At 44.5% G+C, this 24,967-nt stretch overlaps 1 protein-coding gene across 2 annotated transcripts; it reads right to left on the bottom strand.

The window, feature by feature from the left end:
• Window positions 1-800: 800 nt before the first annotated feature.
• On the bottom strand, window positions 801-24,177 carry ERGIC3 (ERGIC and golgi 3). 2 transcript variants are annotated; one of them, XM_048962618.1, is made up of 14 exons: window positions 24,042-24,177; window positions 23,889-23,959; window positions 23,726-23,813; window positions 22,907-23,026; window positions 21,814-21,907; window positions 20,585-20,750; window positions 19,765-19,822; window positions 13,357-13,371; window positions 9,791-9,822; window positions 9,094-9,190; window positions 7,760-7,824; window positions 4,509-4,645; window positions 3,473-3,528; window positions 801-1,658 (listed from the first exon to the last, which is right to left on the bottom strand). In XM_048962618.1, the coding sequence occupies exons 1-14, from the start codon at window positions 24,127-24,129 to the stop codon at window positions 1,579-1,581; spliced, it is 1,167 nt and encodes a 388-aa protein (XP_048818575.1). In that variant the 5' UTR covers window positions 24,130-24,177; the 3' UTR covers window positions 801-1,578. The 2 variants fall into 2 exon arrangements, with proteins under 2 accessions (XP_048818575.1, XP_048818576.1); XM_048962619.1 differs by lacking the exon at window positions 13,357-13,371.
• Between the last annotated feature and the right edge of the window lie 790 nt (window positions 24,178-24,967).

Genomic DNA, 24,967 nt, shown 5'->3' with positions numbered 1-24,967 from the left:
AAAGCAGTTGCAAAGGCAGTAGGTTTTCAGATGTTTTCTGAGGAACGTGCCAAGCATGGGGCTGCTCAGAGCCCTGCTCCTCCATCTGTGCCGCAGAGCGCAATGACCAAGAGAGCAGCTTGTTGTTTCCTTTCAGTCCCAAACACCACTGTCCTTGAATCAGATCCAGCTTTTCCACGCCTGAATCATACTGATCACGTGGAAAAGCACCAGATCAGTCACAAGCTCCCATTTTAACTGCAGGAAGACATTACCACTCCCTAAGCTACTAACTTCATCTGATTCCTGCCTCTCCAGGCAGAACCCCCATTTCTGTACCTGTTTTCTGTTTCTCTTTTCCGGAGCCTTCAGCAATTTCTATGCAGTCGTTCCAGTATTCCAGCATGGAGATTCATCACACACCTTATCCACACATCCAACTGCGCCCAGGTTTTTGTATGATCTGTTTCAAAGCTCTCTTTAACTAATTAAAAACAAGCTTCTGCTTACAAACTGATGGTATTTATCCTAAAGTTCTACCTTATTTTAAAGCTTTCCCCCTGCATCATTTGATCCTGTGCCTGCTGTGCTCACACTGCACTGTGAACTGTGCCAGTCACTAAGTGCAGAGTAAACACCAAAGCCAATTTAGAGCCGAGATTAAGAGCACCGAGTCTGTGTTCCCTCAAACTGAGGCAGGAATCTGTAATTTTTAATGTCTCCCTTATTTTCTAGTTCCTCTCAGAATGATTTCACACACTCTTTACTCGCTTGTGTAGGTCACAATCAAGAAAGAACAGAATTCACCATTATTGCCACGCTTTGCCACAATGCAGGTAGTTTTTATTATAATTTCCAATTCAGGATTGGCTCAAATAATTTAATGATTCTTCCAAATGCCTTACCAAAACACACAGGATGGACTGCATTACAAAACAGAGACAGAGGGGAAGTGAAAAACACAATCCAATTTAAAAATTAGTTAAAATGCCAAGCTTTTTTTTCTTTTCTCATCCATACATCAGCTTGCATCTCTGCTAGGCAGAGCAATCTGAGCCAAATGGGGACCACACGGGACAGAAGCACACCCTGAACGCCACGTCCCTCCCCACCGCTCCGGGCAGCTGGAAGGGAAGCACACGGCACTCAGCACGTTTTCACAGAGGTCTGGCACACAGCATCAGCACATTCCGAAATATCTGTGGGAGCAATTAAAAAAAAAAGACAGATGGTGTTGTCAGAAAGGTTTCTGATGACAAATTCGATCCACTGCAGATCTGACAACACAGTACAGTTATTCCTGAAGTATCTCCAGCAGCTTTTGCAGGGGGCAAACTGGATGAAGACGGACTGACACAAAAGGGTTTTTTCAGTAGGGTCTGCACAGCCAGACGAGATGGCTAAAGTCACGTCACAGCAGCAAGGTTTGAGCAGTTCCATCCACAAATCAATGCCAAACAACGGATGATGAGACATGAAGAGCAGTTGGGGCCACCTGGTAATTCCAAACCTCACATGCACTTGGAGGATCACACGTATTTTGTAAAACCTGTTTAGTTCTCCTTACAGTTTTTTGTCTGTGTGCAGTGAGGTCATTGTTTATATTGTCTTCCCAAGCTCAATTTTCTTCTGGATGGCACGTGCTGAGTGATAAATCAGGGAGTCGATGAATCCTGCAACTAGAAGGAAAAACGAGATCGAGCCAAACGAGCCTCAAATACAGAGATCTCCCACAGCACGAAAAGCCAAATCCTTCTGTCAGCAACAGGAATTCCAGCTCCCTCTGACAGAAAGCAGCTGCTGCTCAGAAGACCCACATCCACATCTCATTAGGAGAGATGAGATCCAGCCTGCAGGGCAGAGGTGGCCGTGGTTATCTGGAAAGCCGTGTCTCAAAGAAGAAAAGATGAGACAAAGACGAGCCACGTTTGCTGGCAGGTGAGTGAGGAAGGTCTGGAGAGGAAGCTGATTCTGAGAGCTTTGTGCCATTCTACTGCCCTGACCAGCTGGCCAAGGGAATGCTTCCCTTTTGCTATTTCACAGCAACCTCAAAAGCAAGCTGTTCTACCTGAGAAAACACATGCTGCCCTTCATGGACACCCTTTGTAGGAGACGGCAGCAGTTTACCCCAAATCTCTCCCACCAGTACACTGAAGGAACCTATTAACTGTGCTTGTTTGGGAGCAGAGAAAAGCTCAGAGTGGGTCTTCTGCACCACACAATCCAGACTACCCTGCATCTGTCACAGTGGCTTCCACAACCAGGCACTCTGTCTACTCCCTCTCTTCTACCCAAGAGAACACGGAGCCAGTAAACAAAGATATTTTCAATGCCTTTGTGAAGCTTAATGTTCCCGGGTTGTTTTATTTATTCAGCACTTCCAATCTAAGAAATAAGTGGTTACTTGGCCCTACATAAACAGACATTTTAATACTGGAGTAGCAGTAGATAGGAATAGTGGACAGGAATTGATTACTCTTCCAATCTTGCTATCTGGTCTTTCAGTAACACCCTGATGACTATCTTCTGCCCTGAAAATACTTGTGAAACCAATCTGATGCTGTGACAAAGACACTGTCAGGCAGCTGATTTGATCTGTCCTCCAGCATACAGTCTGACCACAGTGTATGGCAGCAGACAGCACGAAGTGCTTGTTAGCCCCAATCACTGACAGAGGAAACTTGAATTTGTCACAGTGATTTTAAAAAGCCTTTGCATGAGTTAGGCATGAAAACGATCATGATCAAATAAACGTGCTGCAGACAAATCCTGTTTAATAGACAGCAACCTCAGTATCATGTTATCCAAGTGTGATGTAGCAGATACAGGTGTTATGGAATGCAGGGATACGATACAGAGTGGCTGGACTCCTACAGAGCTTCCAGCACAGCAAGATCTGCTGCCCTCATCTCCATGAGAATGTCTCCAAGTGTTTCAGGGCACCCTGGGTTATCAGCTGGACCAAGGCTGGGCTCTGTCATGTGCATGGAACTGAGTAAATGCTATTCCAGAAGCCAACACCGATGGCAAAGTCCAGAGATGCAAACGGTTCCGCATGAGCAGCCTCTCCTCAGGGAGCCCAGGAGCTGCGAGGGCCTCTTTTGGGCCCTGCAGAGCATTCAGTGGAGCTCCTGTGTCTGGGAACACAGTTGGTGAACTCTGAGATGGCTCTGCCCTTGGGGACCTCATTCCAGAGATGTTATGGACTTCAGGTCAGCATGAAAGAAACCACCTGCTTCCAGAACCAATCTGGCCAGGAAAACGGCACAGATACATTTAAATGGCAAATGAAAGAGTGCATTATTTGAAAACAAAATGTCTCCCAGAGCATCAAAATGAAATACTCCCACAGCTCTGCAGAACATCTGCATTGCCTCCTGAAGGCTGAAGTCACCTTTCCCCAGCAAAAGGGGATTTATAACCAGCTACACAGAGTTAAGAAAGAATAAGATGGCAAATAATCAGAGAGAAAAAGGATTTAAAGATGCAGTACCTGTGAATATGCCACCAACAATGGCACAAACTCCTGTGAGGAAGTGTGTGAAGGGCCTGGAATGAGGAAAACAATTTAAGAAACCATCATCAGCTCTGATACCAGTATGACAGATAAGTAACCATCAATACAAACTAACTCATAATTAACATTATGTTAATCATATTACATAAGTATGCATTATATAAGCATTAATAACTGACAACAGATTTAACAATTGAACAACCCCTACTGGCTACAGGATGGAGTTCATCACTGAAATGTTACTGAGAAGCACCACTGCATTCAGTGCATTTAAATGAGCTCAGTGGCAACCCAAGGAGGCACATACTGAACTTACAAACCCCAAAGAATGGGCTTCTCATCCCTAAGATTTCAGCCTCTTTTGATCAGCAGAATGCACATCAGGCTGCTGTACAAGAAAAACAAAATCCCTAAACGCATACTGACACACTACAAGGCATAGAAAAAGCTGTGCCTCATTATGATCCCCAAAGACTGGGTAGCTACAATCCCTTCTATCTCCCTGTAATTGCAAGCCTGTGATTAAATGAGAGCCTGGAAGGAACAGGTTCCATGCTGACTACAACGTGCAAAAAAGCTACTGCAAATGTAAAGTGAATAGGCTGGATCAAAGTGGGTGGCTCTATAGGTGCTGGTGAGATGTTCCAGGACAGTGAAAATGGTAAAGTTGCATCTGTATCTGTTCATCATGTTGGCTTTCCTCTATAAAATCAGACTTCCTATTAAAAAAGACTTTGAGGAAATCAGACTGAACTGAATGCCATCATACCAGACTTCTGCACTTCTCCATCCTGATACTGCATCAAACCCTTCCAGGTAGTATGAGACAACCCCAGATCCCATCCCTGTCAGATGTTCACAGTGAAAGGAACTGTATCTGGGAGCGTCCCATTCCCTCTGCTGGTTGTGGAGGGGTCTGGCTGACTCTCAGGCATCTGCAGCTGTGTTTTAAGCTATGGGAAATGACAAAAACCAATGCAAGGGGAATGAAATACACTGAAATGATTCTTACCTGTGTTTCTCCGTCAGCTTCACCATCATGGGTGACAGTTCATACAGCACAAACACACCAGGCAGACCCTGGTCTCCTATCAGCCCGTTGGCTATTTTCTCGTGTCGTGTAACTGAAAACTGGTTTGTCCTTACCACCTGGAGGAAACATAAGCAGTAAGTATCACTTTGTAAACAGGGAATACGGAAGGCTACTAAAAACATGAGTTCAGTGAACCACATCACTGTTGCTGTGGGCCCCTCTCTTGTGGGCTCATGACAGTAGTCACAGTTGCAAGAGTCATAATCAGCACCAGCAGAATTCAATCTAATTTTACTATTATTTACTGATTTGTTTACTACTGACTGATATTGGTTAAAGTCAAGCTTGAATGAGGTAAAAGATGAACTGTGCATCAGTCCTTAGGCCGGATGCTTTGCTCTGTGCTGGCAGGTAATTGCTGTAAGATGACTTCCTAAACTTCAACCCAAAGGCCACATCAGCCTCTGCCAATTTGCTACCACCTAAGCAAACTTCAGGAAGCAGCACTGATGTACAGTCTGAGGACAAGCCAGATTCCTGCAGTGCTGGCCTCCTTGAGCTTTCTACCTCCTACTGTCTCTTCCAGTTTCAAGTCCACAAACAGCATAACAGCCCCCTTCTGAGGTCCTTTAAGAGCTAACACATGAGCTCCACACGATACAACAATAAATTATCTCCTCATATGTAGCATCAGGACACAACACTGAATGCGGAGAGGCTGGCCATCAGCAGCTGAATTTCCGTGGAAATAGATGGAAATGAATATTCAGATACTGCTCTGTGAATCATAAATGGAATATGGGAAGAATATAACAAAATCTGAGTTTGAGAAGGCTGTATACATTCAAGAGTGAGAGAAAAAATAAAAGAAAGAATATATAAACAAAGGAAAGCTTCAGGAGTTGCAGAAGAACAAAGATGGCTCATCAAAAATGACCTCAAGATATTTTCCTGTGCTCTGTGATTCTTAGACAGGTTGTTCATACTGGTCCTATTAAAGCAGATAAATTATGTTCTATCTTCTCAAATAAGCTGCCTGACACAAAGTACAATTCAAGCTGAAAAAGACACCATTCAGTTTCTTTATCAAATTCTACATTTGAGGGTTGCAAGTACTGAATATGTAGGACAGGTCCTGGCATCTGTTTGGCAGCACACTCGAGCCACAGTTACCTAAGTATGAGCATCATGGCCTGCATAGATTCCTCTCCTGGAGACTAAAAAGCAATTACTTTGACAGAACTCATCCTTTGACAAGTGAATGACAGCTCTACACGTGAGATTTCACCCACAGAATTGTAAGCCATGGCAGGCTGGGGGACAGCTGTAAGCTTAGGGCTCAACACGCACTGTCCTTTGTATCTGAGGAATTTCAGTAATTCACACAAACTGCACAGCTGACCTGGATCCAAGCAGAACTAGCCTCAAACATGATCTGAGGGTTCTCCCAGTCCTGCCTCATAGCAACTAACTTCCATCTCTCCCAGGAAAAAAAAAGATAGGCCCAAGAAAGGCAGGGTATTAAGAAAGAATGGTCTGCTTAAGGATTTATCAGATAAGAAGCCGGTGCTTACAAACAGCTTCAACCTGTAGTCCAGATGAGGAAATACAGCCTACATCCACCGTTGGACTGCTCTGCCCACACTGCTTAGGATAGCTTCACTTGAATGTCTGTACTGCACCTATGTGGCTCCTACACAGCCTCTGACATAACTAATACTCTGCCAGTGATTTCAATTTCAAGGTGCCCAAAGCAACATGAAGGTTGCCTTGACACGCAGGATGTTGTTCTGACTGCTTGAGAATGTGAGAAGAGCCTGAGGGTGCACTGGCACCCACTGCTGTGGGGTTTGTGGTGTTGTAAGACTGTAGGATGAGGGAACTCTGGTACAGTTTCATCCACGTGCAGATCAGTCCTTGCACTGAAGAAGCCCCATTGCCACATGTGGGTTTCATCTCAGAGAAAACTGGCTCCATGCTAAAGCAAAGTTGGGCATGGACCATAGAGAGAGACAAAACCTGGGGTTTGAGTGGGGAGCTAAGTCATTTTGGGTGTGAATGTCCACAGAATACTGGGGCACAGGTCATCTGTCTGATCCTCACAGCATAGATAAGCACACTGGGTACACCAGTCCACACAACAGCAGAGCTGCTGCCTCTCTATTTTGCAATAGAAATGGTGATTTCCATCATTCTGCTGCCCTAGGACTACAGAGTGGCTTAGATCTTGATAACTGACAGTTTTTTCACCTGTTTGTTCTTTTTAAGAAGCCCTCCATAGCAGCCAAGATCCCCTGCAGAATAACGGCAACCCAAACAAATGCTTCCAAATGAGTGAAAGCAATCACGGTTCTTTCTGCTGTCTCAGCTGGGTTAAGAACAGAGCATCTTCACCTCACCTCGAGAATCCTACTCATTCCAAAAGAGCATATTCTGAAAATGGGGCTGGAAATCCAGCTGCCCTCTTTTGAAAGGTAAAGGAGAAACTTTTAAACTGGAGACGAGCTCATCTTAGGTTACTTGCCAAAAAAACATTTGCTCCTTGGTGCTTGGACTTCTCCTGAGCAGGCACTACAAGGATTCATGAAGGAACATGACACAAACGGTGTGGCTTCTCTGAATTAGGTGGGATGGGGGCAGAGATCTGCTTAATCACTGCAGTAACACTGCAGACAAGATTATGCCACAGCAACTTGTTTCTGCTGAGGTCCCTCAACGAAGCAAGTTTGAACAATCTGTCTTGCTTCCACCAGAGAGTCAGAACAAAGACCAAATCTGAAGGCTTTTGCCTGTTCTAGATTGATTAGTGGATTAAGTGCTATGCTTAAAGAAGAAGAAAACCTAAGAGACAAGTTTCAGATCTGTGAAATGCTGATTAATCCTACTGAATTACTCTCATAGAGATCTCATGGAGATGAGACAGTTGAATCTCAATACATGTACGTTTGGAATAAGCAAATTCTATAATACACAAAAATAAAGCAGGAGAGGAGAAATACTTTGTTGCACAGGATATTGCTGGGTCCATCCCATGTTGCACTGTGCAAAAAGGGGTGAATATCAGCCCAGGCTGCTTCACCTCTTATGGTACAGGCAGAGTGTGAAACATGCATGTACACACAATAACACAACCTCTTTTCCCGTGTGAGCACAAGGAAACATGAAAAGACACAACAGTAACTTCTGATTTTTCTAACAAGCCAAAGCAATAGGGAAAAAAAGGCACTTACTTCACCATCTACTTTCATATAAACCGTAGGGACCACTTTGACGAAATACTGAAACATCATGGAAGCTAGAAGCAAACAGACACACAATTAACAACTGTGATCAACTGTGAATTGCTGCAGAGGTTACCTGGTGGGTTAGCCATGCATGTTTTTGTTCATGGCAGCTTTTGTCCAATAACCTTTTTTGTTTTTGTGCAGTAGCAACTGTGGGCTTTCAATGATAGTAAAGTTCATGTCCCTAATATCCGTCCCTTCAGTTCTCTTACGAAATGTGGAATGCAGCAGTCACTCTGAAAACTGATTTCCTCAGAAATTCCTCAGAAAGAGAATGCTACTCATTCATTTCTATAGAAGTAATTCTTACCTACAATATCATAGCAATAAACATAAATTTGAACTTCAATCTGCTTTGCCTGCATCTTCAGCCCTAGTAATTCCTTAGAAATCCACCTGCTGTTGAGCTATATCCTGCATGGAAAGCTTTAGCATACAGAGACTTTTAGCAACCAGCTATGGGCTCCATCTCAGAGTTTATTGCTCCACAGAAAAATAACAGCATTATGACACCTTTTCATTTTTCCCTATTTTATTTTGATTTGGGTCCTTTGATTTGGGTACAACAACTAAATAGATGGTAAAAAAAAAATAAAAGAACAGATTTAGGTGGGGCAACAATCCTTGAACCAAACCACCAATGTCTCTACGCTTTATTGCATAACAACACCCCAAATACCTGTACAGACAAAGTTTGCACAATGCAGTGGATCTAAATAATGTAATGATCTGTGCAGATGCATACAAAGCAGGTTTGTGTGAACAAACCACAAGGAGAGAACCATCCCTCCTTCCTAAGCCAGCAAGAGCTACCTAGCAAAGATGAGCAATATTTTTTAACTCAATGGCAGCTGTTCAGCTGTTACCATCAGGCAGATCAGAGTCAGACAGACTCCACAGCTCTCCAGCAACACTCTTAGGCTTTTTTTCTCTATCCTGTGGCTTGTGGCTGCCTCTTATTGCACACATCAGCCAGGCAGAACTCCCCCCGTGTGACACAGGCATTTAATGATACCATGCTGTACCTTCTGTTGTATATCCATTAATGCTGAAAAGGGAGATCTTTCAGAAAGATCACAGAATCAGAAGAAAACACACAGGTGATTTGTTGCAGATGAACAGAAGCATATCCTTCAGAAAAAGCTCTTTAGAAAAGAGGTGGAGTGGTCCAAGTCTTCTGCAGCATTGCCAGGGCTCTTGTTTAAGACTGAGAATCTCATTCCCCTTCTAACTCTCATTAATACCAACTCTTAGACAGATTTCCCCCAGCTGGCTCTTACCTTGCTGTGCAGTGACGTCTGTCCCATCCAGAGGGTTCACAATACCTGGATAATCCCTTCCAAACGAGAGATGTTTGATATAGTGCGTCATATTGATCTGAAACAGAAATGCTGACAACTCAAACAATGCACAGCATCCAAGGGGCAAAGCAAGGGGCCTTACGTTCACATTCAGAACGCTTTTCTGAGCATTGCTGCAGCAGGCCCTCCCTTACTCTGTGTTTCCTAACAGTAAATTAAAAGGCACTTGCTTTTTTTTAATTCATGGAAGACTGCACGATGTGGAATTTCTCCATTTTCTACTCCAAATCCTCAGATCTGTGTGTCTCTCCCTCCCACCCACACAGCAAGCTCTCCCATTCACTCCTTTCCCTGGCATAGGAGCAAAAAACTGTCAACTGCCATTGGTATGGGTATCATCTGCTTTCCTCACAGCACAACTGAACCTCAACCAATTCAGCAGAATTAAAAATTGAGGTAGCCTTAAGAAGAGAGCAGCAGACTTGCCAGGCAACATGAAGATGTCCCAGATCACACTGTAGAACCCTGCCTGAAAGCAAGTCCCACACTGTGCCTAGGTGCATACAGCCTGGAGCCAGATGGGATCAGCACACTGAGCTCCCAGCATGGCAACTGTAGGGAAATCCAGAAGGAAAACAGACTGAGAGAATTGGGAAGTTATCTTGGAAACACTTACGTTATCAAGTCCAAAGCTCTGGAGGTCATGAACTGTAACAGAAAAACAGTTTAACAATGTAGTTCAGACTACAATATCAAAGCATATCTGTATTTTAGCTACTGCTGATTAAAATGGCAAAAAAATAACCGGGGTGTCTCTCCTGCTTGCAGGTGGACATATGACAGACAACTGCTTCGAGTCCTTTCACAGACTGCCTGCCCACTGCTAGAACGGAGGAACGCAATTGCAGGTCTATTCAGATCAGATATTTCAGCTATTGCCTGAACATGTTCTTAACATATGGCAAAAACAAATTCCTGGGGTCAAGCAAGGAAAAGTTCATTGTTACCTCAATCCTGATCTCCATTTTAGTTCTTGCTGAACTCCTCTAACTGCTGGAAAAACGACAGAATAAAACTAACAGCTGAGGGCAGCACGTGCATTAACACTGCATGAAAGCACCCTACAGAGCTCAACAGCAACCGAGAGCCATCAGCACCCAGCAGCCCATCAGCACTGCCACTCCTGCCCTGAGAACACAGGGAAAGGACGAGTCCTTGAAAGGCCAGCTTTCAACCTGCCCTCAGCCACTCCTGCATACAGCAGGACAGCAGCACGGCCAGCACCACGCACGTGGAGGACACCTGCAAAGAAATGGGCCATGGGAAGCACTGCTAAGAGAACTGACCTCTTTTCGTTGGCTACTTAACTGCAGTGCCAGAAAAAAGCCTCAGTGTCAGGATGAAAACACAACCAGATTTCAGGAATGCTCCCACCAGGCTTATCCAAAGTTGCTCCATTTTCTGAGCTAATGGAGTCAGATCACAAACAGATGCATTATTAATAAGGAATAATAATTATAATGAAGGAATGCTCCCCTCAAATAGTTTCTGATAACAGCATAAGAAAGGCTGCAAAGCTAAAGAACTGATTGAAACTACCTCTCTTATAAAACAAACCTTCATTCAACAAGTACACTGTGAAATCATTTTTTTCCCCTCATAACATCTTTCAATAAAATAACAGAAGTTTCAGTTGTATTTACATAAACCTTACTACAAAAAGATTCATACGTGCAGAGCAGAGACCATACTGTTGGAAAAGGAAACACTGTGCCTGAGCTACAGTCTTCTTCCTATAGCTCTGATCTAGGCAGAACCCTTTGCATTTCACAGCTAAACTTTTCAGTGCTTGGAAACCAAGGCTGCAGCCATCAGAATTAAGGCAATGGTTTTGAATTACGACGAGCTCAGAGCAGCACAGGTCTCAAAATACTGGTGGTAAGTGGATGGCTGGACAAAATGGTCTTGGAGCTCTTTTCCAACCTCGGTGATTCTATGGCTCTATCTACATGAGGTGCCCCTGACAAGTGTGCAGATCTACCCCTGCCATTAGCATCATTTCTGTGTCTGTTAGCAGCTGGATCAAAGAACTCCTCGGGCTTAAAACCCCAAACCAAACAAAAAAAGATAAAAAACATCCAACCAAATGTTTGGAAATGCATATGAAACAGTAGGTAGAGAAAGGAAGGAATGGGGAAATGGTCTCAGGATTACATTTTTCTTTATGATTTCCAGCAGTACACTGTTTTGTTGTAGTATTATGCAATAAAGCCAAGCTAAGTGGGTTAGCTGTCAGTGAGTGCGAAGTGTCACTGCTTTTTGCACTGCCAGCAGCAGCCAATCTTCAGTCAGTGACAGAATTCCATGGAGATCCTGCCCATGCTGGACCTGCAGCTCAACTCAGCCTAACGCCAGAAGTCTTTGTCTCTCACCTTCCTCTTGATGGCTCAACCTGCTCCCAGCCTCCTTGTGGTCAAGAACCACATCAGAGAGCACAACAGGCCACCACAAGCATCTCTCGGGCTGAGGACACACTTTCATCCAGCTCAGCTTCAACACACAGCTAATCACCAGGCTGCACACCTCTGGCACAGCCTGCCAACACAGCAGGGACAGGAGCACTCCTGCCCACTGCTCTGCTGCTACAGCTCTGCGCTCATCAGCTCCAATAGCTGCACTTGTTAGCACTCGAGGAGGGAGCTGAGTACCAGTGAGGAGGACAAACTTACAGCTATAGTGCAGCACCAGAGACATTCAAGAGAAGCCCTTGAGAAGGACCAGTTGCTCACTAACCCATCACACCAGGTGTACGTCGTGCAGGACTCAAGTCAGGACTTTTCCACATTAAATTTCCCCACAGTGCTCCACTGTAATGCTTTCCAGAGATCAAACACCAGCTACTCACTTCATAAAACCTTTGCAATAAATGATTTATAATTGTGAAAAAGCACAATTCATTAACTTGGGTTCCAATCCAGTCTGCCACCAGGTGATATTCATCTTTGATCACCAAGGACTATGCTAAGCACATATGCACACAGCTTAGGTTGGAGATAAATATACAGCTAAACAGAGTTTGCTTAACAAAAGCCTGTTTAGTATGCTTAGAGAAGAAACAGAAGAAGGAAATAGAAGATCTTAAAGAGAGTGTCAGCTAGGGCAGAAGACTTATTTCCAGAGAAATATAAGCATGTCCTTTCCCTTCTGTAACTGTGCCTAAGTGCTTAGCCACATAAAACCAAGAAGCCTATAAGAGACCTTATGTTTGTCAAGAAGTCTATGTATTTTTATATAACTTCTTTACTTCCCTGTTTTAGTAACACATTTCTAAGGCTGCTGTTTGCCTGAAGAGTTCTTCCCATCCCACATTTCTGACCTGCAAAACCACAGAGCTTCCTGGGCTCTGCAACTCAGCCCTTTGCTGGGTTGACTCACTCACTGCACTCACTGCCACTGAGGACTCTGCCAATAAATGCATTAAAACTGGAAAAAGCTCGAGACACATCTACCCAAATGTGGTGCTGTGAAACGAGTGAGGTCACCCATTTTCATGCTGGGGATGGATTTTTGGGGAGAAAAAGCTCACCTGTAAACATGAGGAGGAGGAGGATGAGGCTGTGGTGTGAGGGGTGCTGAGGCAGGGAGCAGCACAGAATGTGTTGCAGCTGGGGGATGGAGAGAGCAGAGCACAGCACCTCAGCCCCTCCACCAGATGTTCTACTGAGTGGAAACACCACATCTCAACCTGCAATTACCAGGACTCTCTCACCCTCTGAAAAATCCAGTGCCTTACAGACCCTTGGAAAACCTTCTACTAAGTATTCAGAAGGGTTGGTGAATGAATTCCCAAGAGCAATTCTCCAACCTGTTGTACAAGTGAGATTAAACGAGAGAATTATCCCATATGACTTCAAAAAGCAGAATTCCCTCCGACCTGTCACCACGTGCCTCTCAACTACATCACCTGCACAGGACATCTACCAATATATTACCTCTAACAGTGACATATTAACATTGTGTAAGACAAAGATTCTCAACCTTTCCCATCGGGTGACCTCAATTACCAGACATGAATGACCTGAGACGGGTCTCCTTTCAGCTTTCAGGACATCTTCTCAAACCCCAGCCTAGATCAACAGCTCCTCCCAAAGGAGATTTACGGGCACAGCAAATAACAGGAGTTGGGTTGTACTGCAGTATGTAGTTTTGGGGGAAAAATTAAAAAAAAATAGCAACACTTACTCTCAACAGCGTGCACTGCAAAATTGAGCAGAGTGGGAGAGAAAAGAGAAACATTCAGATCTTTACAATGAAAAGCAGAGATTCAGATACAACAGTATTTAAAACATGTACTGAAGAGCAGAAGCACAATAGCTTTGCTGGTGCACTTGCTAGGCCACGTAAAAAGACTCCCTAGCTAGCCAAAGGCCAAATATAGGGACTAGGAATCATTTTAAAAGTAAGAGAGAAACAAAAATGCAGGAATTAGCCACCAAATAGAAAAATACATGGGATGTCCACATTTCTTAATAAAAGCTCCAATGCAGCATGCCAGGCAGCACTGCTGCTTGTATTCAGATTTCTCAGTCTTTCAAGTCCTCAGGATAAAGGAAAGGCCATTTTGGCAGCAATCAAAGCTCTCCAGGTGTTGTCAACATTTACATTCACAACATTTTTGTTCTTTCAGTTGCGAGCTCCCAGCAAAGGTGAATACCTGGAAAGGTGGGAAACGTGTGCTTGGGCAGCACACCTCAAGGCTTACTAACTTTTGTTAAGCAACCTCCTTTTTTGTTGTTGCTGTTGTTCCAAGAGACTATTCACATGTATGCTCACATTGTGCACGATTAACCAATAACCACAGATTTATACCTGCAAGCAGATGGGCCTCTGAACACTTGACACAGCTCCCACCCCTCTCTGCCAAATGCTACACTGCTGGTAGTGCTTCTGTGACAGCACAGGCTTTGCTATGGAGGAGGTATGGAAGGTATAGAGAGCCTCCACACAGCTGCCTGACAAACCTCAGGCATTCCCAACAAGTGATGAACCTCAGCTCTGATAGATGGCAGTCCAGTGGCAAATGGAATCGCCGCTTTTGTGGTCTCCAAACCACACACATTACTTTGGAAATGCTCGGTCCATCTGCGGATGAGTGAGACTTTGAGTCTTTCAGCACCAACACAAACACTGAAAGGAGTTTACCAATGTAAAAAGGACAGTCCTTAGCACTTCTAGGGATGAAATAATAATTCAGCCTCCATTCAGTCTGGGGATGAAAACTATAAATTCTCCAACAAACACTACTTTGGAAGAGAAGTTAGGAATAGCGTACAGGTGATCATCCAGAGGATTTCCAGCTCCATGATGAAATTCACTGATGGTGGTTTTGGTTCCCACTTTCTTTTCCAAAATAGTTGATGGGCAAAGAAGAGCTCAGCTGAGGTCCTGGTGTCTGTAGAGTCCTGTGCAACAGCACAGCCCCACAGCCAGTAGGGCTCTGGGACTGGAGAAGAACAGGAGGCTGCAATGGACAGCAGAAGGAATTAGTTGGCCTGCTCTTGGCAGAAGACACCAAGGGACCAAAAAGTGATAATCAGTCTCCAGTCAAAGACTATATGCCCATTTTGTAACTGAAAACTCAAATCGCTGAAGCTACACAAAACAAGATATTCAAGGTCTTATCCAAGGATGCTTTCAAATATGTTTCAACTGTCAAAAAAAATCTATTAAAGAAGTGAACAAATCTGCCACAAATGAAGAAAACAAGTGGTAATCACAAAAGTGCCTTCAAAGTAACTTCTTTCCTTCAGTTTAGCACGTAGGGTGTAAGGAAAGCACAACATCTGGATCACATTCATGACTGCTTTCATTCACAGGAACTGTCACAGTCACTGGAAGCGTGTCTTAAAGACAGAATGTTTTGAATGTAGTCACCAATATCAGTGGGTTTTTTTAGGCATTTGAAGGAATCAAATTATATATTTTAAGAAAATCTCTCTGGCTGTCAATACAGCATGATGGGGAATGACTTCCCTAGGAAACAGAAACAATCACACCCCTGCAACTGAATGGTCCAAAGGCGGTCTGAAGGATGAACGAGAAGCTCCAGCTTCCTCTTGACTAAAAGGAATGCAGCAAGGAGGAAGAAAGTGACAACAGGATCACCTCTTTGGAGGAAACCACCACCAAGAAAATTGCCCCGTGCTGGAAGCTCATTGCCAAGCTGCATATCCAAAGCAGGAGATGGTTGCTCAGGAGATTAAAAGACTACATAATTTAATTTAATCATTTAACCATTTATTTTTTTCACCTGAGATAGAAAACATTCTTTGAGGAAAGGCGTGAGCTGCTGCAAAGAAAACAGCTGTGATATGCAGGACCATGAACAGGCACAGCTGATGCTGCAGGCTGTCCTTACAAAGGCACAAGTGAAAAGAGAACTTTCCCCAAATCTGAAGTATCCTACATAAATTGGACATGAAAATTCCAGTTCAGGATCCAAGGCCTGTGAAGCAGACAACAGTAAAACAAACCTAATCTCAGCGAGTACCAATGAACAAGTGGGAAAAAAGACTGCAGATATCACTGATGTTTGACTTTGGTTTTTCCCTTGGCACAAGCAAGGACTTTTGGCTCCAGTTTCAGTGCCAAAAAGTTTACTGAGAAGCACTTCAGTCCTCCTCATAACTTCCTTCAGTCCTCCTAAAGACCTGGGATGTCTGAGTGCAACTGGACCACAGTGTCTGAGGAATAAACCAAGACCATCAGGGTGACATTCAGGAGTGGAGGAGTCTTCTGTGACACTGATGATGGAGCACCACAGTGCAGCTTTCAAGCAGCCAGTTTTCAGTGCTTCCAAAATCCAGTGTCACTGCTTAGATACACCAAAAATGTGAGTATGGATGGACAAAACCTGCACTAACCCAGCAAAGCCTGACATTTCTGATCAGTTAACTAAGGACAGAAACACACCACCCCTCAGCTTTCAAATTACATCATACCTCATGGCCTGGGATTATGAGAAACCAAGCAGAAAGCAAAGCTGTATTTAACAATTGTGCACATAACTTTCATTTAGGTTGGACACATACGAACAAATATGGAATCAGCATCAAAAGAACATGAAAAAAGGTTACATACAAGCACAGAAAAGCATCCATGCAAACAACAGTAAGTGAAGTGAAATAATCTCACCTGGATTTAACATTCATGCGAGCAGAAACAAAGCAGAACAAAAAAAAAGACAAAACATATTTTCTTCAAAGTGAACAAAGTTTTTTAAACAGTTTTTGTTTTTCAGTATTTCCAGCACTTGTAGTTCCTCCAGATACGTGAACAGTGCATAAAGACAGGGAGGAGAACAGTTCAAACATGAAAATGTCAAACACTGCTAAAAAGATTACCAGGAGACCATCAGAGGTCCTTTGACACAAACACGACCAGAACATCAGGGCACCCCAGACACAATTCTGGGTCATGCTTATAAGATTGAGAACGAATTTTTCTGAGAGCCTGAGACGTGAGGGTCCTGATTTGTATGAGAAATCCTTAGCACAAACACAAGTGAAATACAGTTTGAACACGTTTCAGCTGATGTTCCCTTACATCAATGATACACCTGTGGCTCTTAAGAGCATCAGGTTCACAGGCTGCCTCTTCCAAAATTCTGATTCCCATTGGTCAACACCAACTTGCCTTAAGACATGAACGCATGCCAATATCACACTGACAGGAAGTAATTCCAAATAGCCCAAAGCAGATCCAACTGAGGAATCCTGATGTGCAGCGAACTCCTTAAGAAGGTCTCCTCATGAGGATTACCCACTCATTAAATATTTAAAAACGAATAAAAAGAGAAAAAGGAGATCAATTGTTGATAATTTGATTTTGATGACTACTTGTTAGGATTCTTCTGATTTAGGCTGCCATATTTAGGCAATATTAGCAAACTCTAATGCAAATTCAATCTTTTTTCCTAGTTTTCCTAGTCAAAACAGGACCTCTGATTTCCTCTGATTTTCTCCATTTAAACATAAGGAATTCCCACAAGCCAAAGCCAAACGATTTAAATTAGGGATGGGATGAACTCTGGGCAAGGTTGCTCCATCTTTTTATAAACCTATATTCCTCACACATTCAACACGATTTCAAACCTCTCCTAAGGTTCTAAAAAGTATTCCTTCTGGCAAATGATTTCTGGGGACAAAACATGAGTATATGAGCTCTCTACAGCTCCCTGTAAAGAGGCTGAGGTGAGGTGGGGGTCGGCCTCTTCTCCTTGTAACTAGCAATGGGCTGAGAGGAATGGCCTTCAGGGGAGATTCAGGTTGGATGTTAGGAAGAATTTCTGCTCCAAATGAGTGGCCAGGTGCTGGAATGGGCTGCCCAAGGAGGTGGGGGAGTCACCGACCCTGGAGATGCTCAAGAAATGTTTAGATGTTGTACTGAGGACGTGGGTTAGTGGGAAACACTGGTGGGAGGTGGATGGTTGGACTGGGTGACCTTGGACGTCTTTTCCAACCTTGGTGATTCTATGACTCTATGAGAACAAAAATACAAGCAAGGAGAGAAAAGTATGCATGGAAAAAGAAGTCCAAATAAGACATTATAACCATCTGTGGAAAAACAAGCTTCTTTGGGGTCACATTTAACCCAGTGCAACTACTAAAACAAAACAAAAAAAGGATAAAGATTGATCTACATGCACTTAAATCTAGTACAACTAAATAGAACTCAAGTTGTACTCATCCTGTACTCGTCCTTTTTTGTGTGTGTTAGTCCTATATACCCTCCTATTACTTAATCTACTTTCAAAAAAAGCAATTTCAACTCACTTCTACTGGGGAGAGAAGGGATGGTTTTGAGGGTGTTAACATTAAGCAAGTGATACAAAATCAGAAGCTGAGACCAGAACTACATCTATGGTCAGATTAACAAACAAACTTCTGAATAGGATCCTTTGCTTTGCTGAGAAGATGCCTGTACAGATTCCCTATCCAGAGATACATTAAACTAGAGTAATCCTCAAGAAAGGAGGAGAGTGTCAGTGTAAGAAACTGACAGTCTGCTAGCTTAGCAATTGAGGACCACCATCAAACAGAAGTACAGACACAGGTCTAACCATCAGCTGGATTAACAGCACAGCTCTCCACCACGAGGCATGGAGAGCACTGTGATGGAAAACACTTCCCATAGCAGTGACTTAGTGCTCACCTTCCTATTTTCTACTGGTTCAATATAGTATGGAATAGAAGAGAGCAGCAAAAATACTGTCAGTCATCTCAGTTACGTATCCAACAGTGGAATTATTATTTTTCGTGGATTCTACATAATAGCAGTTCAGAATATTCAGACTTCTCTTAGGCACTGACCAATACTAGTTCAGTTTGCTATTTGTTATGACAGGAAAAGGAAAGAAAAAATAAACAACAACAACAAAAAATCCAATCCTCTTCCTCTCTGTAAACTACAAAAAAACTAGTGAAGACATGATGTTAGCTATATTGAGGACAAAAACATTCTCAGCTTCATTTATGAACGAACAGGCTCTGAGCCTGCTGCACTTTGAGAAAATTATCAGAGGCCATTTTTAGTATTTGGTGTGAGAGAACTGCCAGAAAGCAGCAGGTCTGCCCGCCCCCCTGCTCTCCTCCTACTCCTTTTCCTTGCCCTTGAAAACAGCAACATTCTGAACTCGGCCTCCAAAAGGTCTGCAGGAACTACAGAGTCCTTTCTTGCTCTTCCTGCTCTCACCCACTGTGGCCCTCAGTTTTCCACTGCAGTTGTGCAAGACTTCCATTGCACACATGAGAGCCGTCCTGCCCCCACCCACATGTGGGTCAATACTGGCTGCAGGAAGGCTGCTGCTCTTAGACTGCTTTAAGTTCTGCCAGAAGTGACATATTTCATTATAAGGACTAACGTGGAGAAAAGCAGATGAGCTTTTTGCACAGAAATGCTTCATCATTTAATCTGTAGAAATGGCTCAAAGCCTTGTTTGTTTTCCTTCAAAGACAGTTACTAGAACAAAGTGCAATCTCCCCTGAGCATTACCTCAGTGGAACAGACCACACTATAATGAAGGGTAAGGTAGGGAAAAATCAAGCTAAAAATCAAAGCTCTTTGTCAAATCTTTACCAGAAATTTCAGGCCTTGAAAACCTTATCAAGGGAACTGAAAACATTCTGTTAAACCACAAATATTTTTCACCCAATTCCAGGTAAAGACAAAAAGCATAAATCAACTACCATCACTACTCCGGACACTTCGTATTTAGACATACAAAACTCATTACAACTTAAAATAAGTTCTGATTTGCTTTCAAATTATCCTCAGATATTCTACAAACGCCCCTTCCACATATTCAGTTATCACCCCTTCTGATATTCAGGTCCTGGGCTCAACACCATAGCCAAGTGTGGTTTACAGCAGAGCTGAGCAGTGAAGTTTTATGGAACTCACCTCTCCCATGCTCTCCCATCCCCACGTTCTGTTTGTTCATGATAGTTCTAAAATTTTGTGCCAAAACTCCAACATCCTCCCCACTGAAGCAGTGCTGCTATTCTTTCAGGTCACAAAGCAAAGACACCCCAAGACAACGGTCAGACACACTTAGAAATGAAAGGTTACAATAACCAGAAAATACTTTACCATGTACGTGAGACTGCTGGAAGCTTTTTCCTGGTGCAAAGTGAAAATTTCCAGCTACCTGCAGAAGACAGTCACCAGTCATTAAAAGTTCTGAATCCATATACATAAAGCAGCCAGATAGGTGCTGGCTTTTTCCTCTTGGTTTTTAAACCAGATATCAAGCAAGCTGCCTTTCTAGGAAACACTACCAGCAGATGCTATTTCCACTGTTCCTCACAAGCACAGTCATGCTGAAAGCCATAATTACTTACTGATATGAGTAATGATCTGTTTTACACAGATTATTTTTAGTAGACATAAAAATCAGAAGGAGGAATTAATTTTCCTGGGAGGGAACTGCCTAAAAGAGGATAGCACGGAAGAGAGGGAATAACAGAGGGACAGCGAGGAAGACTATAAGCAAACAAAATAAAACCCCAACTCAGTATAATAAACTACAGTGACCCAATGTACACAGCCACGAAAATAACCTGGTTGCAAAAATAAAAGCACTAATCAGTTTGTTAAAACTACATCCAGGAATGTGTGAGGGATACAGACACCACGTGCCAGTCCTCGCTGGCACTGACAGCAGCTGTACACATAGACAAAGCCAAGCTTACTCCAGGCCCGCATTCTTCCTACAGCCCAATGAAATGGGATTACTCCCTTCCCACTGCTTTTCCTCATTTCTTTACAGCTGCAAGTCCTTTGTTGAGCCCACGGGTCACTGTATCACAGCACATGAACACCTAAAGCTGGAAAAGGAGAGGAACACCCAGATTCTGCCTTCTCACAGTCAGCCTCACGCTGCAGGTATACAACAGAACTTATCTCTCACCTTATTGACCTCCAGGAAACCATACACTTGGCAGCCTTCATTCTTCTGTTCTTGCATTTTCTGGCTAAACCCTTCCCTCTTGCACTGCTCGATGGTATCGGGGTTCTTGAAGGCCCAACCACGCCGCCTGTAGGCTTCTCTGACATCATCACAAGTATTACAACATCTGCAAAAGCACAAGTACCATCTTAGTATCTTTACCACAGAAAGGAGATGCTTCTGCTCAGGACTCGGATATTTGGTGGACTTCTTCCACAAAGTGATAAAGCAAACACTGTGGACTGGATCTTGAAGGCTGACCTAATGGTTCTGAAGCAGCTCAAGCTTTCTGATTTATTTTTTGAGCTTTTGATGCAAGGGCACAAGCCATTTTAAAATGGTTCTCAAGTCTGAGAAGATCTTTGCCCATTTAGAAAGCCATGCTGCTCCCTGGAAATTGATTTCCTACAAAAATGCTATCAGGGTCCCACATTTCTGAGTAGTTTTGTGTTTCCCTGAGTGAACAAAGCACCTGCCCATTTCTGCTCCTCCTTTCCTCTGTTTTTAAGCCATGATTGTCAAAGCTGGACAAAACATTAAACTTTCCTCAATACCTTTCCACCTCTGGACAACATTTTGGTCACCAGAGGAAAGAAAACAAAGCAAACAAAAAACCACCACTTATTTTCATTGGTTCTATGTTTTGCTGATAGAAGAAAAACCCCTCAAGACGGAAAAAGCATCTGCAGGGAACAGTGCAGTTGAAGAGCTGGGACAAACAAGGTATCATCAGATAGAAAATAGGACTGAAGGGTACTCAGAACTCAGCCCAACCCAGGACCCACTGTTACAGCAACCTGCAGGGAGGAGGAACGAGGAGCACAAATGACCCATCTGTTGTCTGCGTGAGCAGTGAACACTGAGTTTATGCTCACGTAAGGATGGAAAGCCTGCAGCAGGAGTGTGAAGGCAGAGCCATCACCACTTTCATACCAAGGCATCCAGATGATGGTGAGCAATGTTGCACTGACCCTGAGTATGGACGTACACAAACCAGAACTTAATTGTCCATTCTTAAGCACTACATACACAGCTACACAAGGTGTAACAAGAGCACAGCAGTCCTCAGAATTCTCAGAACACAAAGGATTTCATTGCAGGAACTTCACAGACATTCTGCAAAGAAACAGGCATGCAACTTAGAAGTATTCCCTCAAGTGCTACAAAGATACAGAAAGGGCTGTGGTTACCGAATGTCTTCTGACTCTGCTCCATAACAGCTCTCGCAACGATCAGCATCCAAAGAACTGGGGTCAAACACTTTTTCTTCCTCTTTCCCCAGCTCTAAAACAAAATAGGATTCCAAATGAAAAGGCACGTCTAGAAACAGTGTCTTGTCTTGTCCTGCCTCCCAATAGCACCACGTATTATTTAAGTTGGACTACATTTAAGACCTATATTGCTACAGCCGAATTTAAACTGACTATCAATCAACTCACAATCATAGAGCTTAATGAAGACAGATTAACAGAGAATTGGATACAGAGTAGCTGTTTTCATCCCCATGCTTCAAATTTCAATGCCACAACCTCTGAATACAGAAAAGCTGCTGAGTTACACAACAGGGACACTCACCACAAACCCAAACCAGAGCAATGCTCACACGCAGTGATTATTCAGCTCTTGGCTTAGTTTTGCCCTCTAACATCATATCTGATGTTGTATTTAGTGATACAAATCAATAAATCCAGTTTATGCTGACATACAGAACTACACTAACCCACAGTAAGGTAATAAGAACCTCACATTTTGAAAAGGAAAAGCAAAATTAAGGACAGCCATGAGATCATAGCACCTCCCCAGAAGTGTTATTTGATACAACTTTATCATGTATGTATTAACACACATGAATTGAGCACAGTAAGGTGCAAGTTTAGGCTGAAAGGTCGAATCACTGGAGCTCTCCCTGGAGAAATGCTCTTTCCTCTAACTAGACGGTCCCATTTGTCAGCCCACAGTCATTGCACGATACAAGCAAACTCAAGTTCTGTGAGCACAGCTGCTTGATTCACAGCAAAAGACCATCAGCAGCTTCATTCCTGAAATCCATCCACGACTCCCTGTCAGTATCAGAGTGACTGGGTAAAGATTTACTTTTCAAAAGCAACGACCATAACAGGAGTTTGTCTGATCTGTCAGTTTAATAGATTTGGATGCTACAAACTCTTGAAGAGTCTATGGTGTTCAAGCACTCTTCAGCTGTCACTTGTTCCCATGGAAGTCAAAACAAGCACAAGTAACACAGACTACAAGAGCACCCATTCATACAAAGAAGCACATTACCGTGTCGCTCAGCCTCTGGAGTCACACGATTGCCAGCTTTGTCCAAACGTTGTTTAAACAGATTGTGCTCCACGTCCAGCTGCTGTTCTCCTGCTACGTCCATTGCATCGATGCTCAAATCTGAAACCAGCGAGGAAAGTGGTTTGTAAAAGCACATTTCTCATGGCCTGCGGCAATCTGAGAAAGCATTCAACCAGTGAAAATACAGAATCTTTTAGCAGGGATAAGAATGTGCCAAAATTGGATGGAGATGTATGGTTGGGACCAAACAACTTACAGAAAATGGAACATACTGCGTCTGCAGCCTAAATGACTGTTCCAAACACAGCGTTTAGCATAGAAATCCTAAAGGCAAATAATCAAAACCTTCCTCCTGAAAACTCATTGGTGCAAAGGCAGCCCGGGAGTTACACTCAAAGCCAGCTGAGCGCTGCCCTCCTCCGTCCTCTCACCCCCACTCCAACAGCAGCACGTTCTCCCGTGTCCCCTTTTCACAAGGATGATTCAGGAGCCCTGGCCTTGGCATCCAAGCACCATGGGGTGCCTGTGGCAACGTGTTGTGCTGTAATGCTGACGGTTGCTCTGCAGGGAACAGCAGAGGTTTCCAACACCTCCAGCCTCCTGCTGTGCTGCGAGTGGGAGTCAGGCGCAGAGCAACGGCACCTCGTGCTGCAAACACCCCTAACAACTCAGCAGCGATTCACCCATCCTGCAGCAGCTCCATCGCCGCCCGGGGCTGGGCTCGCATCCCACCCCAAGTGAGGAGCTGGAGCAGCGACCTCCAGCAGGGCGGCACCACGTCGCTGCGGTTCGACTCACAGGCGCAGGGCATGTGTGGGAAAACGACGTCGATGTTGATCTTCAGCTTATCTCCCCTCGATTTGTCCACGTACAGCTCGGGATGGACCTGCAGAAAAACAAAGAGCCCCAGTGAGGCGGGAGACAAACCCGGAGCCCTTTCCCCGCCCTCTCCGCCACTCACCTCCTTGGTGAGGTAGTACTGCAGCTCCGAGAAGAACAGCAGCACCATGATGAGCCCGCTGACCACCGTCACTGCCGGGACACGAGAAGCGCCGTCAGCCCCCGCCCCGTCCCGCCCGCCCGCCGCCGCCGCCGCCGCCGCCCGCCCGCTCACCCAGCGCTCCGCCGCACGTCTTCACCCGAAAGTCCTCCAGGGTTTTGGGGAACGCGTCGAACCGCTTCAGCCGCCACAGCGACTCCATGGCGCCTCGCGGCCCGGAACCACTGCGGCCTTCCGGGGCACCGCCCCGCCCCGCAGCGCGCCTCCCTCGCAACTGGGCGGGCTGCCCGGCTCCCGGCCGCGGTCGCCCGCAGAGATTGGGGGAGCCGCAGCTGTGGGCGGCAGTGCCGGGCCGCGCCGCCTCTGGGGAGAGAACTTCCATTCGCACCTGACCTACAGCTCCCCTCTTTCAGTTTGAAGCCGTTCCCTCTTGGCCTATCGCTGTCTGTGTGAAAAGCCAATCTCTCCTGTTTATACGCACCCCGGAGAACCGAAGGCTGCACTATGGTCCCACCGGAGCCTTCTCTGCTCCAGGCAGAACAGCCCCCGCTCGCTCAGCCTTCCTCCGTAGGAGCGGTGCCGGATCTCCCTTTCCATGTACTGGGGACTACACTCTCCTTGGCCTCTCATCTGATCAGTGTACCTATAGAATCCCTTCTTCTTTCTTTGCTCTGTTGTTTTCTGTTGTTTTTTTTTTTCTTCCCCACATCCCTTGCCCTGTTCTGTCCCATCTGTGCCTTTGCTTTCCTCCCTGGCAGCCCCACACAGCACTGCTTGCCCCTGCAGGGCAGCTGCAGGCTGACACCCAGCACAGGAGGCACTGGGCAGAGGAGATGGGCACCCAGAGCAGGGTTTGTAGCCTCAGAGTTAAGAGTCTGACAGCTTATGGTGCAGGAATAAACCATCCCATGCAGGACTGAAAAGAGAGTAGGCACCAATTATGAGTTAGCAATCTAAGGGTTAAGAGTCTCAGGGTTCTGGGTTTTTTGTTTTTTTCCCTTGCAGAAATAAGTCAGTCCTCCAGCAAATTTTTTTTTAAT

Source organism: Lagopus muta, chromosome 16 (genome assembly GCF_023343835.1).
Source record: "Lagopus muta isolate bLagMut1 chromosome 16, bLagMut1 primary, whole genome shotgun sequence".
NCBI classification, from domain to species: domain Eukaryota; kingdom Metazoa; phylum Chordata; class Aves; order Galliformes; family Phasianidae; genus Lagopus; species Lagopus muta.
This window is presented reverse-complemented; position numbering and strand designations above follow the sequence as displayed.

Coding starts and splice junctions, on each gene's coding strand:
- ERGIC3 (XM_048962618.1), bottom strand. CDS start 24,129: ATGGAGTCGCTGTGGCGGCTGAAGCGGTTCGACGCGTTCCCCAAAACC. Junction 21,908..22,906: donor TCCAGAGGCTGAGCGACACG/GTAATGTGCTTC, acceptor ATTTTGTTTTAG/AGCTGGGGAAAGAGGAAGAA. Junction 20,751..21,813: donor GCAGAGTCAGAAGACATTCG/GTAACCACAGCC, acceptor GTGCTTTTGCAG/ATGTTGTAATACTTGTGATG.